General features: G+C 45.0%; 1 protein-coding gene across 1 annotated transcript in view; it reads right to left on the bottom strand.

Moving 5' to 3' along the window:
* Positions 1–24,890, bottom strand: part of LOC311127209 (protein ENTREP2-like) — a gene marked incomplete at its 5' end in the record, with an annotated part of 109,685 nt that overhangs the window by 28,290 nt on the left and 56,505 nt on the right. Inside the window, one exon of the mRNA XM_084159004.1 lies at positions 20,605–20,661. Within this exon, the coding sequence (XP_084015130.1) occupies positions 20,605–20,661 (57 nt within the window). The remainder of the gene's footprint in view (positions 1–20,604; positions 20,662–24,890) is intronic.

The raw sequence follows: 24,890 nt of genomic DNA, 5'->3' as shown, positions 1-24,890 counted from the left end.
TCTCTCTGCAACAACAGCAAGATCCACGTTGTTTACACAGGCCTTTGTTTTTGGAGGTCAGCTGTAGCATATTCTACTGGGAGAACAGTTCATTAGTAATATCCAGTCAAGGGTGAGAGAGAGAGAGAGAGAGAGAGGGAGGGGGGACAGACAGAGAGAGAGAGAGGGGGGGAGGCCCTGTGATGGCAGTTTGGTTGAGGGCCAGGGATAGCAGGCAGGCGAAACAGAAACTGCAGTCCTTTCAATTGTCTCAGCTGAGTTACCCCACTCTCCTGCCTGGGACTCTGACTCAGAAAACTAACAGAGATGGAATCTGTGTGCAAAGCTGCTTGTCAGAGTCTGAAGAGCAAGAGCCTGTTCCCCTGGTGTCACCTACTCCAAGCAGTGACTGATAATGTAGCCTTGCTGGAGGTGGTACACTCTTCAAAATAAAGGTTATTCAGAGCGATGCCATAGGGTACGTGTCAAACTCATTCCAGGGTCGAGTGTCTGCGGGTTTTCGCTCCTCCATTGTCCTTGATTGATGAATTAAGGTCACTGATTAGTAAGGAACTCCTCTCACCTGGTTGTCTAGGTCATCATTGAAAGGAAAAACCCAGAACCAGCAGACACTAGGCCCTCCTTGGAATGAGTTTGACACCCCTGCCATAGGGGAACCATTTTAGGTTCTCTGAAGAACCTTAAATGCGATGTTTCCTTGAAGAACCATTCAAAAATCAAGGTAGAACCCCCCCCCCAGAAATGTTTAGACCCTGGAACAACCATTTCAGTAATGGATGCAATAAGTGGATGCAATAATTTGAGTAGCATAAGATTCATTAATCAATGTACATGCAAAAACATAGATATTGAAACAAACCATTCTAAAAATCTACCTGCAATAGAGAATGCTGGGAAATATGATAATGATGGGCGTGGTTTTGATTAATCTCTGGTAACACCAAAACTGGGATTATTTTACACCAATGAGTGTTAATTTAACTATTTTCAAGTTTTAATTTAACTCCTGAATCAACACTAGAAATGTTACACTGAAAAATCAACACTAGATAACACTGGCCAATTTTCTGTGCGCTATGAAAGGGACACATCTGCAGGCTTCCATACATTTCAAGAACCTTTTAGAATTCTGAAGAACCGTAAATAACCCTCCACTTAACTCACATTTTCTTTATCGGGCAAGAGTTCACCAAGGAATCTTAAGAGCTGAGGAAGAACCATTTAAGAACCTTAATTTATTCAGTGTAGGCAAACTGTAAGGGATTTTGACTTCTCCCCTCTGCTACGAGGCTGCAGATTAACTGTTGGGAGGAAGCAGATCACACACACACAGACACAGATACAGACAGGCACGAATGAGCACACACACACACACACACTCTATCTGAACTAATAGGCACTTGGTCTCATCTGTTGGCCTCATCAAAGCAGACTGGGCACAGACTGGGTACAGCCCGAGCTTATAAAGCATCATGTCCACCAACACTGACACAACGACAACACCACTTACATCAGCCGCTACTGGCTTTTATGGTTTATTCTCCCCAAACATTGGAAATGGCAGTTATACCGCGGGGGAGTTTGATGGGCTACAGGCCCAGTGGGCTAGGGCTGGGCTGAGAGAGCCAGGCAGGCTGCTCGGGCAGTGATATGATGTCACTTCCTGTGGGCTCAGTCTGCAGCTGCATGCTCTCTGTGGGGGTCAGGGAGAGGTGAAGAGTTCCACAGTGTCAGTTCCAGGCCAATGATCACACAGCCACAAACTAATTACTCACTTCTACTGCCTCCCACCTTCCTTCCCCCCATCTCTCCTGTCTCTGGTAACCTGCTGCTTCACTGGGGGGGGACATCAATATTCTGCCTGGCCCATGACGCATCTGTGGGGACATGCTTATCACAATGGAATCAGAGCCTGTCCTGAGCCCATTGACTCTGAATGGGAGGTTTTTAAGGATCTGGGAAGCTTTGTGGTTTTTGAGTGAGAGTGAACTGACATCTGAGGCTATGGTGCGTTAACACACAACTGAGGTACGGAGCGTGTCATTGGCTCAGGCTGGTCACACAGAATAGTGTTACATATCAGATTCTACATAAGCCGCTTCTCTATGGACCTCTATTCCACATTTAACACCAACCGCCAGTAGAATACTTCAGAACATAATCAAGATGAAGTAGATATAATAGATAGGAAAAATGATCCATTACATTAACTGAGATTTCCGAGACAAAAAGAGGAAAGAGACCCAAATGGGAGTATACACTGAGTGTACAAAACATTAGGAACACCTGTTCTTTCCATAACATAGACTGACCAGGTGAAAGCTATGATCCCTTATTGATGTCACTTGTTAAATCCACTTCAATCAGTGTAGATGAAGGGGAGGAAACAGGTTAAAGAAGGATTTTGAGACATGGATTGTGTATGTGTGCCATTCAGAGGGTGAATGGGCAAGACAGAATATTTAAGTGTCTTTGAACTGGTATGGTAGTAGGTGCCAGGTGCACTGGTTTGAGTGTGTCAAGAACTGCAACGCTGCTGGGTTTTTCACACTCAACAGTTTCCCCTGTGTACCAAGAATGGTCCACTACCCAAAGGACATTCAGCCAACTTGACACAACTGTGGGGAGCATTGGAGTCAACAAGGTCCAGCATCCCTGTGGAACACTTTGGACACCTCGTAGAGTCCATGCCCCGACGAATTGAGTCTGTTCTGAGGGCAAAAGGGGGTGCAACTCAATATTAGGAAGGAGTTCTCTCCCATGGCTACATTTTGATACATCTTCTCCACTTCTTCTCTCTGTAAAGCAATTCATCATTGCCCTTAGCCTTGTGCCTTCAACCTGATGCTCTATTGATCAGGACAGACCACCTCTCTCTCTGTTCCTTTAGCAGATCCTGACAGGCAGTCCTCTGGGGCCCATCTCCATGACGCACAGCTACATCTCCTGCTAAAGTCTACACATCTGGGTCAAGGCAAAAAATAACAGTACTCTGAGGAGGATGCAGAGAGAGAGGTGTGTGTATGTTTGTGTGTGTGCCTTTTTCCTGACAGCCAGCCAGGCGGGCAGGGCTATATAAAACCCAGAGAGCCCACAGTGCCCTAATTACTGGAAATGACAGACAGCAGCAGCATCATTAACACCATTCTAATACACTCAATGATTCCCTTGAAATGCACTGCTCCTCTAGGCTTGTCCAATTGACTTTGTTAGCTTCAATGAATAGAACTGACTGTACTAATGCACAACGTGGGAGAATGCAAATGTGTACCCTGGTGGTAAATAGGCAAGCTCTCTCATTATATGGACAATGAAGATCAGCAGAAAGAGCCTCTGTGGGTAAACAGAAGAGAGTGTGTGAGAGTGTGTGAAAGAAGTATGATATATATCTTCTGCCAAGTTGACAGAATACAAATGCCTCACACAGCCAGAAATAGCTGCTCTTGGGAAACTATTCATCTTCTAAATGTCCCACATGATAGATTTACCATTTCCTACTAAACTAAAAGTGTTTAAAAGACCAGAATACGGCGATATACCCACCCACCACAACCAGTTCACTCACATAGCCATCAAGAATCAAACTGCCACAAGTTGTTGTCAAGTAGCTGTCAAGTTGATCCAACCAGTTGTCTATAAATAAGTCTTGTTTTAATAAACACATTTACATGGGAACCCTAAGGGCTTTCTAACACAAAGAAAGAACCCCTCCACGTGTTCCAGAGAGTTGCCATCTGCCAATCAAATGTTTCTCCGCAGAGGTTTCACATGGAGGTTTCATATGGAACCACTGGATCAGCCATTAGTGAAAGTTAAATGGATGTTCTGTAATGATACCCTTTAAAGGCACCTTGGTTTATTTAAAATGATCTGGGGATAAAATAAATACCTACAAAGCGAGCCACATAGCTGAGCCACGGAGGCAGATTATAGCATGTATAAGTGAAGGGCTTCTCTGTTTCCAACCAGTGTACACAGAGCCTTTGACATGAAGGTAAATGTTTAGGTCTGGGTAATTTATGTACAGGCCTCAGTTCACTCCTCTGACACGGGATACTAGTGAGAAAGCAATATTTTGGGCATGGAGCTGAGGGTATCTACTGTAGAGTTCAGCTGACAACCAACTCGCTAAACTAAATAGTGATCCGTTTTACGCAGCTTGGCAACGGTAATAGGGATGGATGGTAAGGCAAAGAATTATGTGAAATCAGACCCATTAAATAAGAGGGACTAGGAGTTTTTTCCGGACTATGTGACTTGATCAGGAAAAACTCTAGGCCCTAGTCCTGGTCAGGTCACATGGTCAGGAAAATCTCCTGGCCCTAACAATAATTCACAGCCAGAATGAATGTTGAGAAAGGTCAAAGTGAGCATGGCATTAATTTGACTGCATTTGTACAGTAGCAGGCCCAAGAGAAAAAGGGCAACAGCAAAACCTGATTGCTTTGGGTGCTCCCAGCTAGTAGTATCCCGTCCTCATGGGGTGTGTTGTATTGTACTCTCTTACTGCTCAATAGCATTGTAAGGTCTATTGATAACACATTCAAGACAACAAGCATGGGCCCGATCATCCTGAGGGCATTGAATGCGTCCTACCTAACAGGTCGCTCCTACCAGGTGGCGTGGCGAGAATCTGTCTCCGCACCACGTGCTCTCACCACTTGTGTCCCCCAGGGCTCAGTTCTAGGCCCTCTCCTATTCTCTCTATACACCAAGGTCACTTGGCTCTGTCATATCCTCACATGGTCTCTCCTATCATTGCTACGCAGACGACACTCAATTAATTTTCTCCTTTCCCCCTTCTGATAACCAGGTGGCGAATCGCATCTCTGCATGTCTGGCAGACATATCAGTGTGGATGTTGGATCACCACCTCAAGCTGAACCTCGGCAAGACGGAGCTGCTCTTCCTCCCGGGAAGGACTGCCCGCTCCATGATCTCGCCATCACGGTTGACAACTTCATTGTGTCCTCCTCCCAGAGTGCAAAGAACCTTGGTGTGACCCTGGACAACACCCTGTCGTTCTCCGCTAACATCAAAGCAGTGACCCGATCCTGCAGGTTCATGCTCTACAACATTCGCAGAGTACAACCCTATCTTACACAGAAAGCGGCACAGGTCCTAATCCAGGCACTTGTCATCTCCCTTCTGGATTACTGCAACTCGCTGTTGGCTGGGCTCCCTGCTTGTGCCATTAAACCCCTACAACTTATCCAGAACGCTGCAGCTGTCTGGTGTTCAACCTTCCCAAGTTCTCTCATGTCACCCCGCTCCTCCGCACACTCCACTGGCTTCCAGTTGAGGCTCGCATCTACTACAAGACCATGGTGCTTGCCTACGGAGCTGTGAGGGGAACGGCACCTCCTTACCTTCAGGCTCTGATCAGACCCTACACTCAAACGAGGGCACCACGTTCATCCACCTCTGGCCTGCTAGCTCCTCTACCTCTACGGAAGCACAGTTCCCGCTCAGCCCAGTCAAAGCTATTTGCTGCTCTGGCACCCCAATGGTGGAACAAGCTCCCCCACGACGCCAGAACAGCGGAGTCACTGACCACCTTCCGGAGACACTTGAAACCCTACCTCTTTAAGGAATAATCCTTCTGCCCCCACCCCCAAAAAAATAAAAAATAAAAATGGTTGTCCCACTGGCTATCATAAGTTGAATGCACCAATTTGTAAGTCGCTCTGGATAAGAGCGTCTGCTAAATGATGTAAATGTAAATGTAATTCATATCCATATTACAGTACCAAGTGAAAGCCAGGATGGTTCATCATGTGATTGGCGTGATGGATTCCACCAGCAGCAGCCACTGTACCCACGTCTGTCTGCTCCTAAACCCATCTCCAGAGACAAGCCAGCTTTCATTACTTTTTATTGGAGGAGATGTACTAAACATCTGGGTGAGAGGCTGAAACTGGGGCTCCCTCCCTACAGTAATCGATGCACATAATTTGGTGCCAGTCTAATCAATACAGGACTTTCTTTAGTTAAGACTCCACTGAGTCCACTCCCAAACCTCCAGTCCTCTATAACCAATAATAGGGAAAGTAGATTCCCTGGGCAGCTAACTCCTCACAACATTGTCATCTCAGCTCTGCCATAACAGAGAAGAGTCTGGGTCTGGGAGTCAAGCAAAAGTTGGCTACTGAAGTAAATTAATTAATTCGAAAACTCCCTTATCGGCAGGCTGATACACTGTTTATTCATCCCTACTTGTCCAGCCAGTGACAGTAAACAACCTACAGCCTCAGTCCAGTCATGTGTGAAATGTTGGATCTGTGCTAACCACTATTGCAGCTACAGACGCAGGATCTTAATTTGAGCCAGTTTGCTGCAGCAGGAAAAGAATCCTGCAGCAACAGGAAATTTGAATTATTATGTGGAATATAATTAATGGACATATTTGTAGGGGTTGATATATTTTTCGTAAGGGAAAATCAAGTCTGTAATTTCAAAGTGGAAATTACAAACTTCAGAAGCCTTTTTAAACCTAAAATAATGTCTCCTGCAACAGGGTGATCAAATTAAGATCCTACATCTGTAGCCTAGCGAACTCCCTGACTGCACCCTGCTAGCATGGTTTGTTCATTCAACTAAACAACATGCGCTTGTGAACTCCGCATGAAATACCTCTCTTTTCCCAAAACACACAATTATGTTGTTGACAAAAACTGTCCCACGGTTTGGTGAAGATCAGGACTTTATCTTGAAATGGCACAAATATGAACAGTAAGTGGGAGGATGTTTTGTTGTCGATAATAGGGTTGGGCAAAATTGGGGAGACCTCTTCTACGATATGTTACTCCAAATATCGCCATATCCGATCGAATCATTTTGAGCCGTTAATGACTAGATCATTCCAGACTGTGCTTATTTACGATATTATAGTCACATTCTTATTAAATAATCTTTATGTGGCAAAAAAAATAGTCTTAATTCATTCATTTAGACTTCATTTTCAACATATTGTTGCAGCCTAATTGATAAAACTGCACAGTTTTGATTTGTAAAGTTCAAATAGAGTATAGTCTTGTACATCACAATATATCGTCAATGTTAAATATCAAGATATTCAATTCAATCATATATCAGCCATAGTCAATAATAATAACTGACATGCCATGCTAGTGAAATGTACAACTCCATTATAAGTGGTTTGAATTCATGAGCATCCATATGTCCCACCTACACAAGCTTTAAGTTATCCTTTTTTAAACCCTACTAAAAAGGAAAGCAGTGAAATCATTCTACCCAAACGCAATTTCAGTCCCTAGCAAGATAACAGTGTGTCCTGAGAGTGAAATGTGTTTTTCCTCTTTATTCGTGAGGATTTCAAAGACAGCTGTGTAGAACATTTTGCTAAATTACAAGGGCGATCTAGAGATTGACTCCAGCGTGAATCACTTCCGCAGCTTCCTGAATTTGCCTGCCCTTCACAAAACAAAATGGAGGCTAATCAAGAACGACGTGCTGCGCTGCCTTTTGAGTGACCACTTGGCTGTCGACTGTGAACTGTCTTGCCGTGGCGGTGATTAGATGCCTTAAACGGCTGGGCAGCAATCAGAGCTGTCAGCCTCCCCTTCCCACCTCTTCCCTCAGCTAGCCTCAGCTATAGCCCCTCTAATCAGTAGCATCCAGGCTAGATTAGTCAGATCACCATCAGGTCCTGTCCTGTTAGACCTCCCAGCTCCGGGGCTCAGCACCTCCATCCAGACACACCCACACACAGAAGCATGCATGCACACACAGACACGCTCACATGCACACACACATACAGATAGCGAGAACAGACACATAAAGAGAGAGAGAGAGAGAGAGAGAGAGAGAGAGAGAGAGAGAGAGAGAGAGAGAGAGAGAGAGAGAGAGAGAGAGAGAGAGAGAGAGAGAGAGAGAGAGAGAGAGAGAGAGAGAGAGAGAGAGAGAGAGAGAGAGAGAGAGGGAGAGAGAGAGGGAGGGAGGGAGGGAGGGAGGGAGGGAGGGAGGGAGGGAGGGAGGGAAGGAAGGAAGGAAGGAAGGAAGGAAGGAAGGAAGGAAAAAGAGAGAGAGCAGGTGACTCCACACCAAACAGCAATGCATCATTATCACAGAGCAAGGATTTAGGACTATAGTTAATCCAATGCCTCCTCCATCCAATGTGAAGCAGACAGTTCAACATGTATGGTACTGTACTGTAGGGCTCTCCTGCTAATTGACGGACAGTGTTTCAAGTAGAAAGAGTTGAGGATCCATAGACCCTGGAGTTTCATTCCACTCTCCAATGAATTGTATGGGTGCTTAAAAGATGAGAGTGCTGCTGAGAATATAGTCGTCTATCCCTCCTGTACTGTGTGGGTGAGAAGACTCCTATTCCATCACATTTTCATTGTATTCTTTGATGATGAATTTTACATAGTTGCGATACAATATTTACTAAAGGAGAATTTCTGAAGAAATCGGTTCTTTACACACAGAGATTGGCTAAAGAGGGAACATTCCCACATGGCTTTAAACTTGATAAGGAATTGAAAATGTTGAGGGTAGAAATGCAAGTAAATGTGTTTTCTTTTCCCACAACAATCTCCTTGGTTTGGGCTACTGTGTCAATGTATTGACCAAAACTTTATTTACTCCTGAAGAAGCTTTGCTGTTTAAATGGGAGTCATTTTCTTTGGTAGGTTTTCTACACGATGGATGGTTCAGTGACAGGACATGGATGTCAACACATAACACTGTTTGGTAAGAGCCGGACTACAGTGGGGGGTCTAATGGTGTGTGTGTGTGTGTGTGTGTGTGTGTGTGTGTGTGTGTGTGTGTGTGTGTGTGTGTGTGTGTGTGTGTGTGTGTGTGTGTGTGTGTGTGTGTGTGTGTGTGTAAAGCTTACCGTATGCTTCCCAGTCGAAACAGTTTGTGCATATATTATGACGAGCAAATCAAACCAAGTATGCGGATGCCTTAAGGCCTAGGTTACTCAGAGGAAAACCATGTCTGCTGCAGAGTAAGAAGCAAACATCCTGTCATCACGCTGCCAGGGCTATGACAGGTGACACAGCAGCAGCAGGCAGAAAGACAGGAGAGTTGAGGAGGTCTGCAGGGCTGAATGATGATGGGACACTTCTGTCCAGGAAGCCAGGTGATGGGTGAATAATACAACTCCTGGCTGCAGAACCAGAATCCACTGATGAATCTGTATTCAGTGGTGTGAATGGTGGGATCCTTTTGCCGGTCCTTTATTTTTGTGGGTAATATCCTGGCCCTCAACACGGGCTCCCTCAAAACCCACCAGAGGGACAGATCTGTCAGCAGATTTCCCCTCATTGTATTTATCTGCACTCTCTCCCTGGCTGGCTATCATCTGAGCTCTCACTGGGAGTAACACAGGAGGAGCTAAGCCTTCTCTCAACCACAACACAATAACACCAGACTGACTGATCACTAAGGCTGGAACTGATCTGCTGTAAACATGCATAGGAAAGATTTATTTACTCATAATAAATAAATATAACAATAAACTGGCAATCTGGCGGACTGTTTGTCAAATTTACATAATTATTATTTGATGAGGACTACAGCAGGCGCATGATAAAGGGGTGTGTATCCATATCAGTGTGTGTGTGTGTGTGTGCGTGTGTGCGTGTGCATGTGCTGCGTACCTGTGTGTATGTAATGAGAACTCTAACTGAGAGCAGCGCTGGGCTCCCAGATGGCAGTGGTTCAGTGTGTGGGTGTCTGGGTGACTCCCGAGTGGCGCAGTGGTCTAAGGCACTGCATCGCAGTGCTAGCTGTGCCACTAGAGATCCTGGTTCGAGTCCAGGCTCTGTCGCAGCCGGCCGCAACCGGGAGACCCATGGGCGGCGCACAACTGGTCCAGCGTCGTCCAAGGTAGGGGAGGGTTTGGCCGGTAGGGATGTGGGTTCGTTTCCCACGGGGGGCCAGTATGAAAAAAATAATAATACGTATGCATTCACTAACTGTAAGTCGCTCTGGATAAGAGCGTCTGCTAAATGACTAAAATGTAAATGATTATCTCAGGGAGTTGCTGTTTGTTAGTGTTAGAAGTCAGTTCTCACTAAGATAAAGACTTTGTTCCTGACGACACGCATCCTGCATGCATCCATCCAAGCACACTTCACTGAAGACAAATCAAAGCACTGGCTTTCTGCTTCATACACACGGGTGGAGCAGATTACTGGACACCCACGCCTGTCGCACCGTTTCAAACTGAAAATGGTACTGTACTCACTTCATGGAATAAGGATGGAGAAGTACACTGATGTCACTAATACTGAGATTGGAAGTGTTTGATCCACCAGTTGTGTTGACCTGTGTATTGGTGTTAATCAAAATGATTTGTGATGAATCAGTGCTGTGTCTCGGTTTGAGAACTTCTTCAAAATATTCCAACTGACTGGCAGTGGCCCACTAGGGATAACGTGGTGTAGCCTGAAAACATCCGTCCAGAAAGACAGACTGCAGACAGACAGGAAAACAAGGCCACCCCACTGTGATGCCTCCGTACTGTTCATGATAAGCCACATGGAGGGGTATAGTGCTGTAACTGTATAGCCCCCCTTTAGCCTGGAGCCTAGTGTCACCACCCCACCCCACCCTGCACAACACAGCCACATTAGAGTAGCCTACTATAAACAATCCACTGGGGAAAATTCCAGATCAAAACCCCAGTGTTCACACTGGCGGAATGTTTAAGACTAACATCTTCCTGATACGATTTTTCATCCCGTTTGAACTAGATTATTTCATGATTTCATCCTGTGAGGATGGTTTTGAGAGTGGTGGTGGTGGTGATGGTGGCTGGTGACAGAGCTGAAAGCTCAAGCCTCTAATTGGCTAATTTTAACCATAATTAGTAGATTAATGTGGGTCCTTGCAGCCAGGGCCTTGGCCTCCTCAACTCTGTGGCTCAGTGGGAACAGTGCCAGGGCACACTCACTGACTCTTTAGTATAATGATGGGAATTAGTCACCTGAAATCAAGTCAAGTAATTAAATATCCCAAATCTGGTCAACAAGGAACATACACTCCAAAGTCAAATAAAACACAGAAAAGCAGCACCTTATTTCCAGCATGACTTATTTGGGGGCCATGTTTTATTTTATTTTTTGTAAAAAATCATATTGACATCTTTTAGATGTGGTATTCAAGCCTTCATCAGAAACACCCCTATATCTTCTTTCCATCACTGGTCTTACCAGTATGTATGAATAGGGAGGATCAGTGGGCTGCTACATAGCACGTCTTATAAATTACTTCAATTTTGCTGCCGTCCTGTTGCTATGGTTATTAGATGATGTGATCAGTAATAGAAAGCCCTGGGGTGTGATGCATGCTGTGTGGTGCAGGATTTTAGGGGCAGGGTGGGGAAGGGGGGTGACAGTTAAAAGGGCCAGCTGCTCCTCCCATGATCATACAGCCAGCTCTGTCAGGGTTTGATAAGGGGACATCAGCATACAGCAGTAAACAGGAGAAGGCAGGCCTGCTATGCCCTTAGCTGGGGCTCAGAGATTTATACCCACCCAGCCTCTATTAGGGGTCTCTACAGACAGCACCTCTGTAAATCACACCACATACACTGTGCTCCTCTCTAAGCCTCCAGTCAACAAGGGTAGGGCTAGGACTGGAGGAGTCAATACTGTTAGTGTCGTACCAAGACTGGATTTGACTGTTTGCATAAACAGCACTATACTTCAATAATGTAGTTGTTTCACCAAGTAGACTACTTGATTTGACCAGTTAAGAGCTTGCGAGAGATATCGGAATGGCCGTCTGGATCGAGAATCTGCATTGTGAACACTCTCGACTTCATGCCTCTGGGTTGCCTTGGCGACTGGGGGCGATTGTGAAGTGGTTGCCGCTGGTGTATTCAGATGTCACTTTTAAACATTCTCCCTCTGTATTCATGTCAGTGAAAGAGACATTAAACTTGACTTTCCATTGAGTAAACAGCCCAGGGGAAACCCCAGGCAGACCCACAGACAGACCAGAGAGAGAGCCAGTGGTATATACTGACTGACTGCCTCCTCATATTCGACAGGCTGAGAGTGAGTCAGAGAGACAGGGATGCAGAGATGGAGCCCAGTCCAGCAGAACAGAGTAGAGTATATCCAGGCCCTGGAACTGTGTGAGTGAGCTGCACCATGCAGTACAGAGACACCACTCCTGGGATGGCTCTCTCCACATGCTGCCTAACACACAGTGGTTGTACTACTACACACAACTGTTAACTCCTCTGTCTGTACACTCTCAACACCATTAAATATTCATCCAGGTCCTGAGACAGCCTTGGCCAAAAGTCAAAAAATGCCTTTAAATATTTTGAAATTATAAATGAAATCAGTGATTTCCATAGGGTGAGACGGGAGTTATCGGACCATAAGGACGCCATCCTCTATTTGTGCAGGAGTGAAAACCAGATGTGTGTATCCATAACCAAAGGTTGTAGCTGTAGATGTGGCTCTGGCACCAGTGAGGTGAATGGGATATTGGGGTGGAGGTGAAGGTAAAGGTGGCTGTGGGGAGATGAGTGGTGGGTGTGTTAATATCCTGATGGGACATGACTCTCCAACCCCTGAGAGAGCAGAGCAGAGCAGTGGAGCAAGGAGAATCCCCTCAGATCACAGATGAGACACGCATGGAGCTCTGCTCTGCTCTGCTCTCTCTGTCTCCTGAAAGGTTAATGAATGCAACAGTAGAGACGACAGATGGAAAAAGCCATTCTGTAATTTCAGGCCAGGGCTCCTATGTTTTCTTTAGGTCTTCTCCATATACACCCTACAGATGTAGGATCTTAATTTGAGCCAGTTTGCTTCAGCAGGAAAATAATCCTACAGCAACAGGAAATATGAATTATTATGTGGATTATAATTAATGGATTTTTTTTGCGGGTTGATACGTTTTTCGTAAGGGAAAATCAAGTCTAAAATCTCAAAAGTGGAAATTACAAACTCCAGAAGCCTTTTTAAACCTCAAATACACTACAAGTTTTACATTTCCTGCAGGAAAGTTCTCCTGCAACAGGGTGATCAAATTAAGATCCTACACTCTTAGAAAAAATGATTCCTAAAGGGTTCTTCGGCTGTCCCCATAGGAGAAACCTGTTTGGTTCCAGGAAGAACCCTTTTTGGTTCCATGTAGAACCCTCTATGGAAAGGGTCCTACATGGAACCCAAAAGGGTTCTACCTGGAACTAAAAAGGGTTCTTCTTCAGCCGAAGAACGCTTTTAGGTTCTAGATAGCACCTTTTTTTTCTAAGAGTATACATCTGTAGCAGGCTATCATTGATAATAATGATGGGTATTGTAGCCATCCCACTCAATGCCTCTATACATTAAAGTGTCAGTACAAGTGTAGGCCTAGTGAGTTTTGAGGACTGGACGAACATAGGAGACACACAGATTTATCATTAACAAGTTAAATAATTAAATAAACCAACATACAGTAAAGCATCCAGGCAATTTAATAAATAATGTACTCGTCTCATATCCTGAATAAATGTGTGGAGTTCTGCAATTGATGCAAAGCTAGTTTGAAAGGACTTCTTCATTTACAGTCCTTTGCAAAAGCAACAGCCACTTGAGACATCGAGTTTGTGCTGATAAATCAACTATGAGCTGCTATCTTCCACTGGAGACTAACATTATAATCCATCACAGTCAACAGAGAAAAACACTGTCTGCAGCTCTCCACAGCAACAGTCAAAACATGTCAGATTCACATCAGTATCAGTATTGATAAGAGGAGCTAACCCAGGGTTTCCCAAACTCGGTCCTCGGGACCCCAAGGGGTGCACGTTTTGGGTTTTGCCCTAACACTACACAGCTGATTCAAATAATAAACTAATCATCAAGCTTTGAATCAGTTGTGTAATGTTAGGGCAAAACCCAAAACGTGCACCCCTTGGGGTCCCGAGGACCGAGTTTGGGAAACGCTGAGCTAACCTAACATATAGTAATGGGAACAGACTGAAGAAATGACTCAAGAAACAAGAAGTGAATGAAGAAATGGCATTGAACAGTTGCTATAAAATATTCTCACAGATAGAAACCTGTCCATTGATTGCAGTCAGTGAGTAGCCTACAAGCATCTCTACATGCTCTCAATCTCAGTGAGCTCCTCACTGCTTCCAATGCAGAGCATCTTTTTAGATCAATTAAAAGTATTGGTCCAACTGCTAGCTAAATATTTTATAAGCACAGTTTGGTTGAATTTAATCACGTTTACAGCCCAGCATTTTAAGTGGGCCTCGGCTGCTCCTATTCCACTCACACACCCAGAGAGAGCCATACACAGCAGCTATTTATTATTACTTATACAGCAATACAAACAAATATTCCCTTTTCATTGTTGAATTATTTATGTTGAAGTCTTATACCTCCATATGGCTATTTGGTACAGTAGTCAGACCACCCACAGATGGCACAGAGATGCCAGGGCTGAGAGAGAGAGTGTCCAAGTTGGCATAATAGTCACATGCCACTTTCTACTAGAGAGATGGAGAGATGAGGCTGGGGTATGGCAACAGCTAGAACTGCTACTGGACAGAGTATAAAGACCATGCTAGTGTTATAGTCATAGACCAGCACCCAGAGAGAAAAAGCTATATCTTTCTTAAAAGGTATTTAAGACTCTTTAGGCTCAGATGTATATAATTCAGGTGTGTTCATTTAATCTCTCCCTATTCATTTATAGCCAGAAGAAGCAGGACAAAAAAGTGTCAAATAGATCTCAAATAGTTTTTTTTATTAAACCATGTGACAGTTCTGCTGGTCACATCATTTACAGAAACCTTTCCTGTTACCCAGTGGTGGTGGGCCCATCCATCCCTCCCCCACCCAATCTTTGGGTGGACAGAGGGAGAGAGATGAAGGGGAAGATGATTGAACAGCGGGTAGAGTGGGGCTGCTGTTGAGATGTCTGTTCCATTCCCAGAGTGCATTAATATAGCCGCCCCACCTTCCTTCCCACGCCCCACGGGACTCTGATTAAACCACTCTCCTGGTCCACCACAACCCCAGCCCTCCCAGCCCACAGGCACCTGCAGCCCCCCACCCCACCTGCCCCCATGGAAGGGAGAAGGAGTGATGGACAGTCCTCATCATTCATCTACCGCCATCTACCTATAACAGCTTACTACTGACGAATACTTCCACGTATCCCGTGATCATATTAAAGCAGCCCAATCAATCAGCGGATCATCAATATGGAGCCTGTGTGTGAGTGGAACAGAGCTGTACAGTCTGTACTCGTACCTAGGTACTGCAGAGTGGAGAGGTGGTGAGTTACTATTCAGAGGACAGCAGCACAGCACCGGCCTCTCTAGACAGACCAGGCTAGCGGAGCATAGAGAACACAGGCTCTGTGTGCAACTCATGAGGCCTGGCTGATCCCCTGTCATGGGTCATTACTGGGTGAGGCATCCTTGTCTCCTCCCTCTGTCTCCCCTGCCCCTCTGTGACAGGCCACTGGGCAGTGGGCAAGACCTTATCTAACACTACCTCCAGCCTTCCCTACAGTACCATCACACACTGACTGACTCCAACACTAGCTTCAGGCCTGTCTCCTGTTACAGACTAATACAGCTATAGCCTCATTCCTGTTTGCTGTTCCATAGACAAGTATCACATTAATGTTAACATTGTGAGAGAGGTGTAAAAAAAATCAACGCTCTAAACAAATGTCTCTGTAATGTCAAAGTGGAAGAAAAATTCTAACATTTCTTATGGAAAAATAAAACACTAATATATCTTGATTAGATAACTATTCAATTCCCTGAGTCAATACATGTTAGAATCACCTTTTTGGCAGCGATTACAGCTGTGAGTCTTTCTGGATAAGTCTCTAAGCGCTTTGTACACTTGGATTGTACAATCATTTCTAGACAACCATTTTCAAGTCTTGCCATAGACTTTCAAGTCGATTTAAGTCAAAACTGTAACTAAGCCACTCAGGAACATTCAATGTCATCTTGGTAATCAACTCCAGTGAATATTTGGCCTTTCGTTTTAGGTAATTGTCCTGCTGAAAGGTGAATTTGTCTCCCAGTGTCAGTTGGAAAGCAGACTGAACCAAGTTTTCCTCTAGCATTTTGCCTGTGCTTAGCTCTATTCCATTTATTTTTATCCTAAAAAAACTCCCTGGTCCTTGCCGATGACAAGCATACCCATAACATGACGCAGCCACCACCATGCTTGAAAATATTAAGAGTAGTACTCAGTGATGTGTTGTGTTGGATTTGCCCCAAACATTATGCTTTGTATTCAGGACAAAAAGTTCATTTCTTTGCCACATGTATTACTTTAGTGCAAAAAAGGATGCATGTTTTGTCATATTTGTATTCTGTACAGGCTTTCTTCTTTCCCTGTCATCAGCATCCTCGGAGACGAGGCCATACCCTAAACTATTTAATAATATTCCTTATTGCATTCTGCCTCTGTTGTTCATTCAGTTAAGCCTCGATTGAACTGTCCTGTATCAGACACCCCAAGTCTAAATCCTTCCTATCCTCCTCCACACACCACTAACACTAATTACAGCACACTGCAGACACCACACCACTAACACTAACTACAGCACACTGCAGGCACCACACCACTAACACTAATTACAGCACACTGCAGACACCACACCACTAACACTAATTACAGCACACTGCAGGCACCACACCACTAACACTAATTACAGCACACTGCAGACACCACACCACTAACACTAACTACAGCACACTGCAGGCACCACACCACTAACACTAATTACAGCACACTGCAGACACCACACCACTAACACTAATTACAGCACACTGCAGGCACCACACCACTAACACTAATTACAGCACACTGCAGGCACCACACACCACTAACACTAATTACAGCACACTGCAGGCACTAATTACAGCACACCGCAGGCACCACACCACTAACACTAATTACAGCACACTGCAGACACCACACACCATTAACACTAATTACAGCACACTGCAGGCACCACACACCACTAACACTAATTACAGCACACTGCAGGCACCACACCACTAACACTAATTACAGCACACAGCAGACAGACACCACACCACTATCACTAATTACAGCACACTGCAGGCACCACACCACTAACACTAATTAGAGCACACTGCGGGCACCACACCACTAACACTAATTGCAGCACACAGCAGACACCACACACCACTAACACTAATTACAGCACACTGCAGGCACCACACTACTAACACTAATTACAGCACACCACTAACACTAATTACAGCACACTGCAGGCACCACACACACTAATTACAGCACACTGCAGACACCACACACCACTAACACTAATTACAGCACACTGCAGGCACCACACCACTAACACTAATTACAGCACACTGCAGGCACCACACACCACTAACACTAATTACAGCACACTGCAGACACCACACACCACTAACACTAATTACAGCACACTGCAGGCACCACACTACTAACACTAATTACAGCACACTGCAGGCACCACACACCACTAACACTAATTACAGCACACTGCAGGCACCACACACCACTAACACGAATTACAGCACACTGCAGGCACCACACACCACTAACACTAATTACAGCACACTGCAGGCACCACACACCACTAACACTAATTACAGCAAACTGCAGACATCACACCACTAACACTAATTACAGCACACTGCAGGCACCACACCACTAACACTAATTACAGCACACTGCAGGCACCACACACCACTAACACTAATTACAGCACACTGCAGGCACCACACACCACTAACACTAATTACAGCACACTGCAGACATCACACCACTAACACTAATTACAGCACACTGCAGACACAATTTTTTTTACATTTTAGTCATTTAGCAGACGCTCTTATCCAGAGCTACTTACAGTTAGTGAGTGCATACATTATTATTTTTATTTTTTCATACTGGCCCCCCGTGGGATGCGAACCCACAACCTTGGCGTTGCAAACGCCATGCTCTACCAACTGAGCTACATCCACACACCACTAACACTAATTACAGCACACTGCAGACACCACACCACTAACACTAATTACAGTACACTGCAGACACCACACACCACTAACACTAATTACAGCACACTGCAGACACCACACCACTAACACTAATTACAGCACACAGCAGGCACCACACCACTAACACTAATTACAGCACACTGCAGGCACCACACCACTAACACTAATTACAGCACACTGCAGGCACCACACACACTAATTACAGCACACTGCAGGCACCACACACCACTAACACTAATTACAGCACACTGCAGACACCACACACCACTAACACTAATTACAGCACACTGCAGGCACCACACACCACTAACACTAATTACAGCACACTGCAGGCACCACACACCACTAACACTAATTACAGCACACAGCAGGCACCACACCACTAACCCTAATTACAGCACACTGCAGGCACCACACACCACTAACACTAATTACAGCACACTGCAGGCACCACACACACTAATTACAGCACACTGCAGGCACCACACACCACTAACACTAATTACAGCACACTGCAGGCACCACACACCACTAACACTAATTACAGCACACTGCAGGCACCACACACCACTAACACTAATTACAGCACACAGCAGGCACCACACCACTAACACTAATTACAGCACACTGCAGGCACCACACACCACTAACACTAATTACAGCACACTGCAGGCACCACACCACTAACACTAATTACAGCACACTGCAGGCACCACACCACTAACACTAATTACAGCACACTGCAGGCACCACACACCACTAACACGAATTACAGCACACTGCAGGCACCACACACCACTAACACTAATTACAGCACACTGCAGGCACCACACACCACTAACACTAATTACAGCACACTGCAGACACCACACCACTAACACTAATTACAGCACACTGCAGGCACCACACCACTAACACTAATTACAGCACACTGCAGGCACCACACACCACTAACACTAATTACAGCACACAGCAGGCACCACACCACTAACCCTAATTACAGCACACTGCAGGCACCACACACCACTAACACTAATTACAGCACACTGCAGGCACCACACACACTAATTACAGCACACTGCAGGCACCACACACCACTAACACTAATTACAGCACACTGCAGGCACCACACACCACTAACACTAATTACAGCACACTGCAGGCACCACACACCACTAACACTAATTACAGCACCCAGCAGGCACCACACCACTAACACTAATTACAGCACACTGCAGGCACCACACACCACTAACACTAATTACAGCACACTGCAGGCACCACACCACTAATACTAATTACAGCACACTGCAGGCACCACACCACTAACACTAATTACAGCACACTGCAGGCACCACACACCACTAACACTAATTACAGCACACTGCAGGCACCACACACCACTAACACTAATTACAGCACACTGCAGGCACCACACACCACTAACACTAACTACAGCACACTGCAGACACCACACCACTAACACTAATTACAGCACACTGCAGGCACCACACCACTAACACTAATTACAGCACACTGCAGGCACCACACCACTAACACTAATTACAGCACACTGCAGGCACCACACACCACTAACACTAATTACAGCACACTGCAGGCACCACACACCACTAGCACTAATTACAGCACACTGCAGGCACCACACACCACTAACACTAATTACAGCACACTGCAGGCACCACACACCACTAACACTAATTACAGCACACTGCAGGCACCACACACCACTAACACTAATTACAGAACACTGCAGATCCCCCTCTCAGGCTCATCTCAGAGACTCTGATAGTGATTTCTGTCATAAGCCTTCTGGAAAGAGAAATCCATTCCACAGCTGAGCAACTCTGAGAAAACATTATATGATGATGGTGTCTAACATGGCAAAAATGTCAAATTAGAGAATGATCCACATGAGGAGCATGACAGTGAGAGGGAGAGTTTCTCTTCTCTCTGATGTCCTGAGGAGAATGGTGATGATAGTGAGGACTGAGTAGGAGTGACACTGGCCCTTTGATCATTGCATACTATAAACACCTACAACATAGCTGTTCCTGAAGACAGTGTAGTGTTTATAATACAACCCTTTACAAACAAAGAAAAACAACTACTTACGAGGAAGAAAAACTCATTGTAAAGATGATCTGTCATTTCTTTGCTGCTGAAGCATTTCAGCCCATTTTGATTCCTGACACTGTGGGCGACTGTACTGACGACACAGTGGAAAGATTGTCCCTATTACAGAACTACAAGCTATAGAAACGTCAAACTGTCCCTAGTTTAGTGTAGTCTGACCATTTCCAGGTCAGTGGTTGAGTTGAGAGTATCCTTCCTCAAAGGCATTGGAGCTGTGATCTGTTTTAACCGTCTTTTATCCCAGCTAGCAGAAATCCAGGCCTTCTCACAGTAGAGGATCACACAGACAACACCATCGCGTGCTGTTACCCTGGGTGCCGAAACCCGTTGCCCTGGAGAGGGCTTGGAGAGGGGCAAATATCCCCCCTGAGAAGGTCAGATCAGGAAGTTAGAGTTAGACTATCACTCACCACCAGAGAGAGAGGCCTCTTCCATGACACCACTCCTATCAGTCCAGACAGCAGCACCTGAAAGAGAACAACACCATTAGTCGGTGGACAGGAAGAGAACACGGTACAACAGTTAGGATAACCAACATGGTCATGAACTGTCCCGGCATGTGAGAGAAGGGGAAAGACAGACATGGGTCCTAGGCTTTTCCATATGGTCCACTGTGGTGTGATCTTGGATTGTGATCATATCTCCTTGGTGTGAGTTGACACATCTTTTTTATTTACTTCATATCTGGTGTTCTATTAGCCTCCAGCTAATGTTGCTCTACATTCTCTCTCCTTCACCCTCCTTCACCCACCATTAACCAAAAACACTCCCCCACCTACCCAGCTTCTCTCTCTCTCTCTCTCTCCCCCCCTCTCCATCCGCACTCTCTTACACGCTAGCCTCTCTCTGAATCCCTGAGTTCAGCTGGAAAGATATCAGACCTACAGGCAGCCTTTAACTACCAAGGGCAAACCAATACCCTCTATTGTTGTAGCCGTCTTTCCTTGTTTAAGTCTTTGGCTGATACTCAAAAAGAGAAAAAATATTGAAAACACACTGAACCAGATGGTGAGTGATGATGCGCACTGGAGAGCACCCACTCTAATGCTGTCCCCTCATTTCGCGCCAAACACAGATTGCAAATGCTAATGTTTGTTTGTTGCTAACTTTTTCAGGCATATTCCTCTTGCTAAAATCTTTCTAACATGCATTGCAGTTGTTACATAAAAATCCCACGCGAGTAAAACATTGTACATTGTTTATTATTAGAGTTTAAAGTTACTTTGTATTGCTGACCTGAACTGCTTTGGAGAGTGAGTCCGGGTCACATCTGCATATTCAATAATTTGAGTTTTCTATGTTGAGGGGTATTTTCCTAATATCGTTATTCTTTGAATGTTTATGTGATATTCTGTCCTAGTATTTGTGACATGTATTATGTAATGGCCATTGTCCATATTTCTTAGTTCCAGCTCACCTTCTGCACCTTTACATAAATACCACCATTTTGCACCTGAGTCCGTCTGACTACTGAGGCATTGCGCCCGTTGACAAAACTGCCTGGGATCTAGCCTACTATCTTACAGAGCCCCAATGGATGTACAATAAGAGCATTTGGGAGATGTTAAATTTGCACACAATTTTTCATATTTTACCCATTTTAGATGAGGGCTGAAGATCAGTGAGATTAGCAGATCATTACTGCTTTAGATCAGGAGGATTATTTATCTTGTCTAATCAACATGTGCTGAGTGACTCCCTGACTGCAGATTAGCAATGAGGAAAAAGTAGAACACCCGAAATGAACATAAGAGTTATAAATGATATATAGCGTGCATGAGACAATACCTATTGTCTGCCAAAATGTACACATCTTATCACTGTTACATGCCTACGGTCTACATAATTATGCATGTTAATGCCTACACAGTAAGATTTTTGGTCGAGGCAAGATGATTTTACATACTCAGTCATTTTAATTCTGAAATTATAATTTGATGGCATCATTAAACGTCCTGCAAGTGACATAAATATGTTTGGGAAGCTGGGAGAGAGATGATAATTTCAAAGGCAGATTTCTAGCAAGACGTGAACGCTTCACTATCTATTTGCTCTTATGAATTATAGATCACACATTCTGTTGCAACAGAGGAAGAGAGAGAGAGAGAGAGAGAGAGAGAGAGAGAGAGAGAGAGAGAGAGAGAGAGAGAGAGAGAGAGAGAGAGAGAGAGAGAGAGAGAGAGAGAGAGAGAGAGAGAGAGAGAGAGAGAGAGATAGAGATAGAGATAGAGATAGAGATAGAGATAGAGATAGAGATAGAGATATAGAGATAGATAACGGCTGTATCCCTGTAAATGCAGTCTGGTAATAAATCTGTTCAGCAGTAAAAGCAGCCCAGGTCTGTGCCAGACAGCAGACACACAGAGATCAGCTCCTCTCCTCTGCTCCTGTCTTTAACACAGACACCTCTGGTCCAGAGCCACACTGTAACCGTCTCACACACCTGATCTCCAAACAGCCCCTGTCAACCTCTGATACCACATAAAGAACCTGGGAGCACATGAATGGATAGCTATTACCACGGCAACACAGTTAAGTTTCACTTTTCATTCCTTAGTTGTCATGGCACCCAGGGGACTCCTCCCCCCTCTTATCTCCCTGTTTCATTCTTACATCTCAGATGGTGGAGGAGAGGAAGGACAGGCTGGCTGCGTTAAGCCCTGCACCAGCCCTCCTCCAGGGGACGAAGGGAACATTCATTAGCTAACACTGTTAACTGGTGTGATATCAATGGTAGAGCAGGGAATCCACTCAGCCTTGTCTCCACTGACAGCTGGTCATAAGGGGAAACTTCAGGAAGTTGGATGTCTGAGAGTGAAACAACTCTGTTCCCCTGGAGAAGGAGACAGGGGGAAGGAGTCAGGCAGGCTTTAGGGACTAGTGAAGCTGCTAAACCCTGGGCTGAGGCTGGCTGGAGCAGAGTTGTGGCTGTCTGAGAGGTGATATGGAGAGGGCTGCCTGTGATAGCTTTGTGTCAATCATGCAGGGATTTCTCTCTCTGCTGCACTGGGACAAGGATTAAGACACGACACTTTACCACTTTAGTCACTGAGGCCTGGCCACCTATTCAGCTCAACTCACCAGTTTGGAAAAGCTCCCCTTCTTTCACTTCTGCCCTGCTGCAATTTACACACACTGTGGGCTTTGTGTTCAAAATGTGACACACACATTAGCTAATCAATCAATTTCATTCTTAACTGATTGTTATCAAGACAAACCAATGTATTCTCTAAAAGGAGCAAATTATCCATGAAATACCCAAATCTGCTCTCATTTGCTACACAATATCAGGGCCATCGTTTCCTGCATCCTACCATTAAAGGTTTCTGGATTGAGATGGCTTCCAATCAGACTCCAATCAGACTCCTGTTGTTTAGTCTGCCTATCATCAGGGAAGAATACCCTCTCTCTTTGCTCTCTCCCACATCTGGCTTCACTACATAGTCCCTACAGTGTATAGCTTACCATCCAGAGATACACGACAACCCCCTTACCTACATAAAACAAATCACAGCATTTACACATAGCACCAACAGACACACTGGCCACACTCATGACCATCAACTGAGCAAACAACTCTGTCATGTAGAACACACATACGCATACACAAAAAATTGGCTACTGAAATGGGATGAAAGAGGGGCTTTCAAAGCAACTCATCACAGGTTGTGTCACACAGAGACATGAAAGAATGCACTACACTCTGACAGCCACACAAACGCGCACACACGCACACACACACACACACACACACACACACACACACACACACACAGACAGACAGACAGGCAGCATAATAACCCTGACATCCTGAACAGGACACATCGTGATCAATCATATCTCAACAATGTATTTTTTGCAGTCCAACAACTGAACAGAAAAGTAAAACTATGCTTTTTGGAAGACAAAAACGAATAAGCCCTCCTAGATCCCTTGATCGGAATGTCATTGACCCCAAAGCCCCCTCTCCTGTCTGGCTGCCCCCCAGGCCACATTCCAGTCCGGAGCGTTTATGCACACTGCAGCCTGTACACACTCCTACACACTTACACACCCATACACACTCCTACACACCCCTACTCCTACACACTCCTATACCTGGCTGTGGAGAACCCACAGCCAGGGTGGAGGCTGGAGTTGCTTTGATCTCATGAATGTGGAGAGTTTACGCCCCTATCTAGTCAACCAGAATGAGCACTTTAATCCCAATTCAGAGATGAGCTCAGATGACGCAATTTTGAGCAAACATCTTGAAACCCTAAATTCGGTACACTTTTAATCATTTCTCAGGGCATCATGTTGGCCATAAAAAATGGTTTCCATCTCAAATATTCACACACACAAGAATCAGGATCTGAGAGGAGAGTATTCAGTGAGGCTGTAAAATGGAGCATGACATCACCATGAGATTGAAGAGGTTAACGTTAATAAGCACATTGAAGGTGAATTCTACCATCACAGCAAACCTTTAGTCTGATGATAGCATGAGCAGTTCTGTTCTGACCTTCAGAAGTCCTTCTCTGCTGATGTTTTATGAATGGGGGTGAGAGGTGTGTGTTCTCGCTCCAACCCCTCTCGCTGTCCTCCATCCTTCTCTAGTGCATCTTGAGAATACGACAAGAACATTAGTGCTACTATCCATGTAAACTACAGCCCTGAACAGCTCTCTCAACCCTTTGTCCAGGGAGGCCACTAC

Source organism: Coregonus lavaretus (assembly GCF_964263955.1).
Source record: "Coregonus lavaretus genome assembly, chromosome: 4".
NCBI classification, from domain to species: Eukaryota; Metazoa; Chordata; class Actinopteri; order Salmoniformes; family Salmonidae; genus Coregonus; species Coregonus lavaretus.
This window is presented reverse-complemented; position numbering and strand designations above follow the sequence as displayed.